At 36.6% G+C, this 12,806-nt stretch overlaps 1 protein-coding gene across 4 annotated transcripts in view; it reads right to left on the bottom strand.

Annotated features, from left to right (window-relative positions):
• EML4 (EMAP like 4) overlaps positions 1-12,806 on the bottom strand; it is a 164,069-nt gene that overhangs the window by 32,322 nt on the left and 118,941 nt on the right. For all 4 annotated transcript variants that reach the window (XM_060117844.1, XM_060117845.1, XM_060117842.1 and 1 more), the window contains 3 exons: positions 11,708-11,803; positions 6,172-6,306; positions 5,922-6,057 (listed from right to left, as the gene is read on the bottom strand). In XM_060117844.1, coding sequence (XP_059973827.1) covers positions 5,922-6,057; positions 6,172-6,306; positions 11,708-11,803 — 367 coding nt within the window. The remainder of the gene's footprint in view (positions 1-5,921; positions 6,058-6,171; positions 6,307-11,707; positions 11,804-12,806) is intronic.

The following is a 12,806-nucleotide window of genomic DNA, read 5'->3' as shown; positions in this document are numbered from 1 at the left end:
TGAGAGTATTGCTGGCTTTACTTGGGTATTTAAAAGTGGGGAAAAAAGTGGGGGCAAAGGGCTTATTTTTCTCACGCATGGTCAAATTAACAAGAGTAATCTGAAAGTACCACGGTACCATGTAAGAAATTACAAAACGCAGAGGTGTGGCATTTCATAGCTCTCTATCAGAATGCAAGAAAGTGAAATACAGTTTCTCTATTTTTAATTCAGTTTTCCCTACTTCTAAACATGACAAATACCTCGTTAAACACTTAAGATCTTCCTAGAAAGATGGAATCTTAGAAAATAGAAAAACTGAAGAACAAATGCTTCATCAAGAATAAAAATACCCTATATAAGTAATCAACATGGTGAGATACCCACTTTCTACATCCTACCACCCCAGGATAGTTATTTCCTGAGGAGGACCTATATTAATTTAGCTAAAAATATGTCTGTGCTTTAAATTTAAACAAGTTACCAAAGCTTGCTTTAGATAGTATTTACCCACAAAATAATTTATAATCCAAGATTTCCTTCTCATGGGTCTATATTTCTGACACTTTAATTTAAGCCAAATAATGTCTGAAATACCTGCCAATAAAAATAATTATCCTTGTATTAAAAACCTATTGTACCTCCAGGCACAATCATGGCCAAGTCCATCCAAGCTTACTTGCAAATCCCCTTTCTTTTCAACTCTAGCAGAAACAAGCTTCCATAAAAACCAAGTTTACCTTGACTGCCAAATAAAGATCCTTTGGAGGAAAGGCTTTCTGTGCCTGTTTAACTACAGAATCAAATATCAGGGAGACTTTGAAATTTATGTTATATTCTTAGCAACGTGCAAATGGGTCCATGTTGATTATTTGGAGATCAGGTAAAATGGTAGTGTTTCTTAGTTTCTTAAAGAAACTTGGCAAAGATTTCAGAATAATGAACATTTTAATGGTGGTGTTGATACTCTCAACTCCCCCTCCCCCACTTAAAAAATTATGAATTATTTCATATAAGAAAAATTCTGAACCATTTCCTGTATGTAGGAAATAACAAATACCTTATACCCACATAAGAAACAGAAAATACTGAAACAACCTAAGTGTCCATAGATGAATGAATGGATAAAGGAAATGTGGTATATATATACAATGCAATAAAAAAGAAGGAAATCCTGCCATATGCAACATGAATAGACTATGAAGACATTATGCTAAGTGCAAAAAGTCAGAGAGAGAAAGACAAATGCTATCAACATACGATCTAACTTATATGTAGCATCTAAAAAAAATAAACTCACAGAAACAGAATAGACTGGTGGTTGTCAGAGGCAGGGGAGGTGGGTAGAAGAAATAGGTGAAGGTAGTCAAAAGGTACAAACTTAGAAATTTAACGCAAAGATGGTGACTACTGTTTACAATACTGCAATGTATACTTGAAAGTTGTTAAGGGAGCAGATCTTAAACGTTCTCATCACAAGAAAAAAAAACTAACTGTGAGGTGATGGATGTTAACTAAACTTATTTTGGTAATCATTTTGCAATATAAACAAATATCAAGTCATTATGTTGTACACCTTGAGCTAGACAAGGTTATACATTAAAAATGTTATAAAACTGGAAAAAAAGAGAACAGAAAATACTAATTACTTTGAAGATTCCTGTTAAATTACACTTAAGGTAAGGAAAAAATGGTTTGGAAGCGGGAGAGCTCCTTATGAGGCATAAAACACAGTTTTGGTTTGTCTCCTATTTACTAGAATAAAAGGATTAGCTGTGAAATTATACTTCTGCAACCCCCCGAAGTCCCTTTTTCAGATGCAATATCACAGTATAGTCAAATTTTGGTTGATAAAGACTGCCATGGGTATAGAAATATCATATCAGGGAATACGCAAACTGGATTAATCTACTGAAATTTTGGGCAAGAATTTAAAAATGGAAACTATGAACATCTGTTGTGATCTTGGCTTACACATTTATCTCACTAAACTCACCAAATCCTTTCCAGCCATATTTACATACCTCAAAACCCCCAATATAAAGGAAGAAACAAAATTCTCAGCAAGTTTGCCCAAAATAGGGTCAATCATGTAGCAAATTTCATGTGCCCAGCAGTTTACAAGATTCGATTTTCTGTTTTCTGTTCGTGCATATGCAGATTTTCTCTGCACAAAGGCTAAGCCACACGTTTTTCAGATGAAAACCAAAATAAAAACAACTTCTGAACCTTTCCCTGCCTCTCACCTCCCACATTAAGGCTAATGAAGGGTGCATTTATACCCAAACTCTGCTCAGAGTGGTAGGATAATATGTCAACAATTTAAGTCACTGTTTTGATAATATAATACTGTTCCTGGCATTTCTGATACTGAAAAAAATGTGCCTAGGAAAAAGAAAAGAGAGGTAAGTGGGGAGGGCAACTGATAATACTCTTCTTTCTTTTTTCTTAAGAATCCTCAACCAGGAGCTTCTGGGTTGGTGAACACAGGCGGATTCTGGGAGAGTGGTGCGCTTGGGGAGGGCATGTAGGCTCTTGGCGGGCCCTTTTCCCAGGCCTTGCCCTGTGCATTTTTTCCATCTGACTGTCCCTGAGTTATCTTCTTTTATCATAAACTGGTGATCAACTTTACACTGGCTACAGTGCTCAGGCCAGGTGTCAGTACTGGAGGGAATTTGGTGTCCATCCACTGTGATGCCTCCAACTGCACATATGGCCACTTGCTCACACTAAGGATGACAGTGAAATACTTGGAAGATCATCAAACTGAAATCAGAGAACCCATTTCAACTGCTAGCTCTGCAGACTCTGGGCTAATTAACAAACAAATGTCTTCAGTTCTTAGTTTTTATGCATGGAAAAGGGGTGTGAAGTGGAATAAAGTGATGTCACAGATATAAAAAAATCCCCAGGGGAAATGTCTCAGGAACCTCAGGTTGGTTCCCTGTCACCTCCTTTTTCTTTTTGTGGAGCTCAGAAACCGACCGGCACAGCTAGTTTTCTTTCTACTGCTACCACCTGCTACGCTAATAAAGAATCTCTCTCTGGGCTTCCCTGGTGGCGCAGTGGTTGAGAGTCTGCCTGCCGATGCAGGGGACGCGGGTTCGTGCCCCGGTTCGGGAAGATCCCACATGCCGCGGAGCGGCTGGGCCCGTGAGCCATGGCCACTGAGCCTGCGCGTCCGGAGCCTGTGCTCCGCAACGGGAGAGGCCACAGCAGTGAGAGGCCCGCGTACCGCAAAAAAAAAAAAAAAAAAAAAAAAAAAAAGAATCTCTCTCTGCTCCCAGCCTACTGATTTTAGAACAAAGTCTGTAATTCTCCTCTCATAACCTTCTACTTTGAAGGAAGTATATGGTTCTCTGGATATTTTTTCAGTTTTATTGTCCTTAAACAGAAAGGAAAAATGAGATTGAAAAAAGGCTATTTTTTTAATTTAATTTTTATTTTTTATTGGAGTATAGTTGATTTACAATGTTGTGTTACTTTCAGGTGTACAGTAAAGTGATTCAGTGACATTCTTTTTCAGATTCTTTTCCCACATAGGTTATTACAGAATATTGAGTAGAGTTCCATGTGCAATATAGCAGTTCCTTGTTGATTATCTATTTTATATATAGTAGTGTGTATATGAAAAAAGACTATTTTCAATGTTTTTCCTCTAATTTTTTCATCTACCATAGAAAAGATCAAAGTGGACCTGTATATTTGGGTGCAAATGGGACTTGAGGATAAAATATATCTGTGTTTTTGAGGAAAACCAATTTGAGGTAAAGCTGAATGAATTCCAAGGCCCACTACTGGGGCTGGGAAGAGGAGCTGTAGTGAGAAAAAGAAAAAGAAGAAAGGGACTAACTATGAGTTATTCTTTTTATCTCTCCTCTCCCATTTTACCATATGGCCATACACACTGTTATTACACATATTGTATCTCCAGACCCAGCCCAGGAGACAGTAAAACCTACAGTCTGTTGCTATGTTGGGAAAAGGAGAAGAGAAAGGGAGGAAACATACCACAATGTAGTAATTGGGACTATCTTTCTATATTACAGATAACTATGTTAACCAACAGCTGTTAAGAAAAGGTCCTTGGAACCATCCTTTTGTGAGTTGATATGGATAATTTTAATCACTAATTATTTAGGAAATGATACCTCTAAATTTGTAGGTCTTTGGTTTTAGTATTCATTTATTATAATAAATCCAATTTCCACAGGCAAGTCAAAGGTTTCAGCTGGATTCCAATTCCACCAAGTAGAATTCTGAAGTAATGGAGTCTGATTATGTGATATTTTACTACATTACTACTCTTATATTATCCATTAACAATAAAAACTTCAAGTTTTTAACAGGGAGCCACTTTTACTGAGAGCAATGTCATCCTGCATGACCTCCACCATTTAGCCACATAAGATCTCGGGATAGAATGTAGATTATTACTCTTTTTCAAGGATAAAATCTTTCTTCTTACGCCCAAACCAGTTATTCTCATCTCTCTCTCTAAGATTTTTAGTCTTTTTTCCACCACAATACCCAATTTACTCTCAGGTGTCAGGCAACCTTAAAAAGACTACTGATTGATTCTAGTAACTTTGCCTTCCATTCCATTTTCAACTGGGATTCTCAAAATTCTCCATTTTATTATTATAATTTTTAATACATTTATTTATTTATTTTTGGCTGCGTTGTGTCTTTGTTGCTGCGCACGGGCTTTCTCTAGCTGTGGTGAGCGGGGGCTACTCTTCGTTGTGGTGCGCGGGCTTCTCATTGCGGTAGCTTCTCTTGTTGCGGAGCACAGGCTCTAGGTGTGCAGGCTTCAGTAGTTGTGGCTTGTGGGCTCTAGAGCGCAGGCTCAGTAGTTGTGGCACACGGGCTTAGTTGCTCCACGGCATGTGGGATCTTCCCGGACCAGGGCTCGAACCCGTGTCCCCTGCATTGGTAGGCTGATTCTTAACCACTGCACCACCAGGGAAGCCCAAAATTCTCCATTTTAAAACTGGCTATTCTATACTTAGCTGTTCTACGGCCTTAATGTTCTATTGAAATTAATTGCAAGCTCCTTTGGTCTTTCCTTGGTTCTTATTCTTCTTGATCTCCCTACAGCACTGAAACTCTTGGGAATTCTCTGCTTCCTTGTTCAGGTACTAAATAAAAAGTTCTATCTTGCTAACTTTTTTTTTTAAATCTCACTTCTGTAACCCCTGTAGGCTCTTTTCTGGTCATCTAACTGTGGGACTAAGGATCCTTGGCCTCACAGCTCTTCTCTCTTCCATGGTCAACTCAACCAGTTTTAAGGATTCTTGTGGATAACTCAGAAAATCTGTATCTTTAATCCCTATTTGAATTTTCATCGGCTTAGTATATACTAGTTTAAATTGATAAGAGGAACTACAATTCACTATTTTTTAAAATTGTATTTCCTTCATGCTGGCTACCTCTTGTTTTTGTTAACACATGACAAGTTTATTCACACTATCCTGGATGCTTCACATTCATAACCATCTTCCTCCCTGAACTTACACTGATCCCTAACTGGGATCAAAGTTCCATTGTCTTTTGTAGTGTTGCACATTCATTATGGCTTAACAGAAATATCATTTCTTCTGTGAAGGCTTCACAAAATACTGAAGATTGGGATGACTTCTCTCTTAATCTTTACGGTGTTTAAATTAACATGTATCTGTATCATCTCTAATTATTTTGTATTAACCTCCTGGAAGGAAAGGTACAGTGTAGTAAAATGTAGGTTACATATGCTTAATAAATGAGTAAATAATTTAATTTAACAAAAGACTATCATGAAGAACCTTAAAAACAAAATGTATGTTGGTGACTCTCATACTGTCTCCCTGCAGCTCTCTCTCTCCTGGTCGGGGTAAGAGATGGGACTGCAATAGCAATATGCGCAAACTGAAAGGAATGACTTCAATATGAGAATACTGTACCTTTAGGCCCTTTCCCAGGTGTGGGTTCTACAGTAGTTTTGCTCCATATAAGTATGACTCCACCTGAGTCTCCAGTAAGAACATCTCCATTCCCCAAGAATGTCAAACACTGCACAAATTTTGGTTTTTCATATTTCTACAATGAAATAATGAGAATTTTCAGTTTTCCCTTTGGCATGATGACTTTATGCTTACTCAACAATTAAAAAATTAAAGTTTTATAATGAAGTTATAACATTCTGGTCCTTACCCCAAAAACTCCCTGTTTTCTTGTTAGTGAATTGCCACTCCAGGTCCAGAAAAAAATGTGAGATTTACCACAGGTTATTATGGTATTTGCATCTGTTGGATGGAATTCCACAGCCAAAACAACTTCATTTGTTGTCTGTGGAAAGAGAAATAAAGCTTTAGATGAATGTATATTCTTATCTCCATTAAGTACCAATTACAGGTACTGATAATCGAAGATAGGGAAAATTTTTAAGGAAATGCCTTTTCTTCAAAGTTCTATTTTCCTGAAAAATTTTAATAATAGATTTTTAGAATAATGATTTAAACTTGATGTCCTTATCCTACTATATCATCTTTTATGCTATCTATATATAATAACTCTGCACTAGGAAGACATTTACACAAATTAGTTTTAGGTTGTTTTCATTTCTTGCACATTCAAGGAAAAGTACGCTAAAACTAGCAAATGAAAGAGCAATGTACATGCTGTCTTAAAGACATTGCCATTTTGGTCTTAAAAAAGAAAACAAACCAGTCTTGTCTTTATTTGTACTATACTATTGACCATTCATTCAGGAAAATATTACTGATTTAGAGATTCATCCCCATGCTGAGGACATAAAAAGTAGATACAGAATGGTCACTACTGATTCCTACAGAATGAAAAAACAAAAAACAAAGAGCTTTTATGCTCTTTCCTCAAAAAAACCTAGGAAAGGGACCTCATTAAACTTAAAAGCTTTTGCACAGAAAGGAAACCATAAACAGAACGAGAAGACAACCCACAGAATGGGAGAAAATATTAGTAAACGATGCAACCGACAAGGGATTAGTCTCCAAAATATACAAATAGCCCATATAGCTCAGTATCAAAAAAAACAAACAAGCAAATCAAAAAATGGGCAAAAGAGAAACAGACATTTCTCCAAAGAAGACACACAGATGGCCAAAAGCCACATGAAAAGACGTTTAACATCGCTAATTATTAGAGAAATGCAAATCAAAACCACAATGAGGTATCACCTCACACCAATCGGAATGGTCATCATCAAAAAGTCTACAAATAATTAATGCTGGAGAGGATGTAGAGAAAAAGGAACCCTCCTACACTGCTGGTGGGAATGTAAATGGGTACAACCACTACGGAGAACAGTATGGAGGTTCCTTAAAAAATTAAAAATAGAATGACCATACGATCCTGCAATCCAACTCCTGGGCATATATCCAGAGAAAACCATAATTTGAAAAGATACATGCACCCCAATGTTCACTGCAGCACTATTTACAACAGCCAAGACATGGAAGCAACCTAATGTCCATCAACAGATGAGTGGATAAAGAAGATGTGGTACATAAATACAATGGAATATTGCTCAGCCATAAAAAAATGAAATAATGCCATTTGTAGCAACATGGATGGACCTAGAGATTATCATACTAAGTGAAGTCAGAGAGAAAAAGACAAATATCATATGCTATCACTTATATGTGGAATCTAAAAAATTGACACAAATGAATTTATTTACAAAACATAAACAGACTCACAGACATAGAAAACAAACTTATGGTTATCAAAGGGGAAAGGTTGGGGGAGGGGCAAATTAGGAATTTGGGAGTAACATATACACACTACTACATATAAAATAGATAAACAACAAAGACCTACTGTATAGCACAGGGAACTATACTCAATATTTTGTAATAACTATATGAGAAAAGAATCTGAAAAAGAATATATATTGTGTGTATATATATGTGTATGTGTGTGTATACATATGTATAACTGAATCACTTTGCCGTACACCTGAAACTAACACATCATTGTAAATCAACTATACCTCAATAAAAATATAAATATATAAAAAAGTACACTACTAGGGATGTAATGTACAACATAATAAATATTATTAACACTGCTGAATGTTATATATGAAACATGTAAAGAGTAAATCCCAAGAATTCTTATCACAAGGAAAAAGATTTTTTTTCTATTTCTTCAATTTTCTATCTATATGAGATGATGGATGTTCACAAAACTTATTGTGATAATCATTTCATGACAAATGTAAGCCAAATCATTAAGCTGTATACCTTAAACTTATACAGGGCTGTATGTCAATTATATTTCAATAAAACTGGAAGGAAAAAAGAAGGAAAAGGAAAAGATAATGTGTTGTTAACAAAGCAAAATTAGTCACCTCTCTTCCAGAATTGGAATCTTTTAAAAACTAATTCAACAGTCCTTAGTTTTCACTTGGAAAAAATCAAAACTACTCAACAGTTGGATCTCATGCCAAACTGATTAATCAAGGATTATAAAGCGAACTACAGGGCTTCCCTGGTGGTGCAGTGGTTGAGAGTCCGCCTGCCAATGCAGGGGACGTGGGTTCGTGCCCCGGTCCGGGAGGATCCCACATGCCGCGGAGCGGCTGGGCCCGTGAGCCATGGCTGCTGAGCCTGCGCGTCCGGAGCCTGTGCTCCGCAACGGGAGAGGCCACAACAGTGAGAGGCCCGCATACCGCAAAAAAAAAAAAAAAAAAAAAAGCTAACTATAAATATTCCCAAGTATACAAACCCATGGTTCCAGTGGTAAGATAGTCAAGATATAAACTGAATAATCTATGAAAATAAATCACTTTGAGTATGAGTGTGGCCTTACAGGATATTTTATTTTAACTTTTTATTGATGTATACTATATAATCAGAAAAGCTCACAAATCCTAAGCACATAGCTGGATAGGTTTTCACAAATTGAACACACCTCTGTACACCTCTGTATCTAAAGCAAGAAACAGAACATTACTAACATCCCAGAAACACCCCAGATCCCTTTTCTACTCACTATCCCCTCCCACTGCTGAAGTAACCATGATCCTCATTTGCAGCAGCAAAGATTAGTTTTGTCTGTTTTATTTAAATGTAATAATACAGAAGGTATTCCTCTGTGTCTAGCTCATTTTATCAATGTTACATTTGTGAGATCCACAAATGTTGGTGCATATATTGTAATTTGCATTCTAATTGCTGTATAGTATTCCTTTGTATGGAAAGACCACATTATCGATATATCCATTCTCTTATTGATGGGCATTTGAGTAATTTTTTCTTTTATTTCTGATTACTTGTTTTTTGGTCAACACATGTATATACTTCTTTTGGGTTTATACCTAGAAGTGGAACAAGATGGGTCAGAAGGTATGCATATGCATGTGTTCAACTTTACTAGGAAATACCAAACAGTTTTCCAAAAGGGCTGTTCCAATTTACATGACTAGCAGCAGTATACGAGAGTTCCAGTTACTTTACACCCTCACCAACCTTGGTGATTTTGTCTATTCTTACCGATTCATATTTCCACATATATTCAGCTTGTCAAGGCTATAAAAATCATGCTGGGATTTTGACTATGTTGAATGTATAGACCAATATGCAGAGAACTAACATCTTTACTATACCGGCTTCTATCCATTACTACTGTATAATCCTCCAATTATTTAGGTGTTCTTTAATATCTGTCAATAAGGTTTTGAAGTTGCCTTACTGAATTTTAAATTTACATAAATTAACAAGTAATGTATTAAATCCTCAATCCTTGTGACATAAGCCAGGACAGAGCTTATCTACAGAAGAATAAAGTTAACACACAGGGAGAAGCTAAGAAGGGAGACAGAGAATCAGTGATCTAGTCCCTGAATCAAATCATTCCTGAGGCAAAATCTCCCTCTGACCTTTACTAGAGGTTTTCTTTAACTCCCTAAACATGAATCAATAAACCTCTCATTAAATTTGCTTTAGTTGTTTTGAAGTCGTTCGCAATGAAAGAGTTCTAATATAGATATTTGGGATACAGAGTTGAGTGAACTTGCTGACTGACTGGGTGTGAAAGTGAGGGAAAAGGAATCATGAATGATGCCCAAGTTTCCAGCTTGAGCAACTAAGTGGAATGTGATGCTAGTCACTGAGAGGCAAACTGGCTGAGGGCTAACAAGTATGGTTAGTACAGATTTGGACACATTGCTTGTGACTTGCGGGATGGGGCATTCAAATAAAGATGTCCAGCTGGCAACAAGAATTGCTCTTGTTACTCTGGGCCAGAGTGAGCTGATGTGGGACATGGCAGGTAGAAACCAAGGCCATGGGAGCAACAGGAGCAGCATATATCAACAGAAGACATGGGGTATAACTCTCAGGAACACCAACACCAAAGGTTCTGGAAAGGAGGTCCAGGAGTGGCCACTAGGAGGAAAACCGTAAGACTTCATCTGGTAGCCTTTCCTACAAAGGACCAAAATTCACATATTTCACTTCGGTGTAACTTCCCTATGTTTCAATGTTAAATTACTCTGAATGATGGCTGAAAGACAATCTATCTTCATTTATGTTTTTTAAAGTCTGAGGTTTCCTGACACCTTATATTCCTTTCAAGTACAATCAAATCTACTCTACTACTCTCAAAAGATTAACATATACTAATTAAAAGAAATAATCTCTTTTCATCCAACAAGCTGAAAGCTTGAAGCTTACACAAAACTAAGAGAGAGCACAATTGAAGAGGACGTTATTTAAGAGTATAGCAAATATGTCACAGGCTTTTAAAAGCCATCCTGTCAGGGCTTCCCTGATGGCGCAGTGGTTAAGAATCCACCTGCCAATGCAGGGGACACGGGTTCGATCCCTGGTCCGGGAAGATCCCACATGCCGTGGAGCAGATAAGCCCGAGCGCCACAACTACTGAACTTGTGCTCTAGAGCCCACGAGCCACAGCTACTGAAGCCTGTGTGCCTAGAGCCCATGCTCCGCAACAAGAGAAGCCACGACAATGAGAAGCCCGCGCACTGAAATGAAGAGAGCCCCCACTCGCCGCAACTAGAGAAAGCCCACGCGCAGCAACGAAGACCTAATGCAGCCAAAAATAAATAAATAAATAAAATAAATAAAAAAAAATTTTTTTAAACCCATCCTGTCACTTTGAATCCCTTTGAACCTGTCAGAGGGAGGCCATTTCTGAGCCATATGAATGCAGTTGCAATGTTAACCTCATTCCTCTCTTACAAGTTATAGCCTGCTCTAAACAAAAGGATTAACACTATTCTATAGCAACTATAAAGGCTGTAGCATTTTATTTAATAATCCCATAAACATAATTAAAACCAAAAAACTTATCATTACATATGCTTTTCAGTTATGTCAGCCATATTCCAAAGGTTGAATTTTTCCTTTAGATTTTTTAATATTTAAAGATTGAAAAAAATAACATATTTTGTTAAAGAAGAAGAAGCCAAGTAGAGTATACAGTCTTAACTTTGAGATTACACATCCAACTACTTTGGCATTTCAGTAGTACAATGTGTCTGAAATATCACTGAAAGTGGTTGAAGCTGCTTGACTACTCTATCTTAAAACTGACTACCATAAGAATAATGACAAATCAATAAATTTGATGAATTTGGCCAGCCGGTGCTTTCTTGAAACCTAAGGATATGCAATATACTTCCAAGGATTTACAAAACAAATAATGTATTCTAAAAGACAGTACCCAATTTAAATGTTTTTACCTTTATTTCTGCTCCTTTTGATTTCTTCTGCCAATCCCATACAGTAAGCATATGCTCGTTGGAGTCATCGATAACACATAAATGAACACCTGAATCCTAAAGAAAAGTCAATTTAAATAGGCATTTAAAAATTTTCAGATAAGGCTGACTTTCTAAAAAGAAATAAAATATTATTAAAATTGCCAAGTTTAAGATAATCCAAAATCCTTTAAGCTCATGGTTCCTTGAAATATAATGAATATACTATTTACTAAGACTGTATTTTCTTCAGAAATATAATAAAAAGTCTTAAAAAATTGTTTTTCCATTTCTAATTTTTTTCCCTAGGTTGATCTCCACTTGCTATCTAGCCACTTTTATTATTCAGAGATAGCAAATAATTAATTTGGAGGATATCCTAGTCCCTTCTGCATCTTAAAGTATTTTCTGCTTTAAAGTAGTCTGACTGCATTTAAAGTATATTCCTTTGAGGTAGATGTGAAATGTATATAATTTTATAACTTTGCTCCTAAATTTTGGTAGCTTGATAGAACAAACTAAAATTAATGGCTACTTTAAAGTTTGCCAATTTGTTTTCCATGATATACCTGATTTACATTAACATGAATAAACAAGATAAAAACATAACTAATGCCTCCCAGTTTAAGAAAAAGAACTGTGGATGATACTAAAAGATTATTTTTTTTCTAGTAGCATTTGTAGTATATGCCTTATGATGTCTATGGAACAAAGAAATATTGTGGTGATAAGTGAGAGGTACCGAGGAAGTGCAGAGCTTACTTTCCTCTTTATCTTTCTTTTATCCTGTATTGGAATGATTACCTAAATGAGGAAAAGTCAGAGTGTGAGGCAATCCAAGACAGTCCTAACACTGTAACAGTGGTATCAACAAGATGACAACTGTTCCTGCTACAGAAATTTTGGGGGGTAAAAAAGGTGGTAAAAGTATTTCCTTTCTGTCCTCTGATCTCCTTTTCTAAATGCCTTTCTCCCAATTCCTGACTTATTATACTCCTTGACGGTCAGTGCCTGCAAGCTAGTAAAGTTCCTATATCCACCCAAACTGATCTTTCTGCTCTAAAAATGTCCCTTGCTCCTC

This window comes from Mesoplodon densirostris, chromosome 14 (genome assembly GCF_025265405.1).
Source record: "Mesoplodon densirostris isolate mMesDen1 chromosome 14, mMesDen1 primary haplotype, whole genome shotgun sequence".
NCBI classification, from domain to species: domain Eukaryota; kingdom Metazoa; phylum Chordata; class Mammalia; order Artiodactyla; family Ziphiidae; genus Mesoplodon; species Mesoplodon densirostris.
This window is presented reverse-complemented; position numbering and strand designations above follow the sequence as displayed.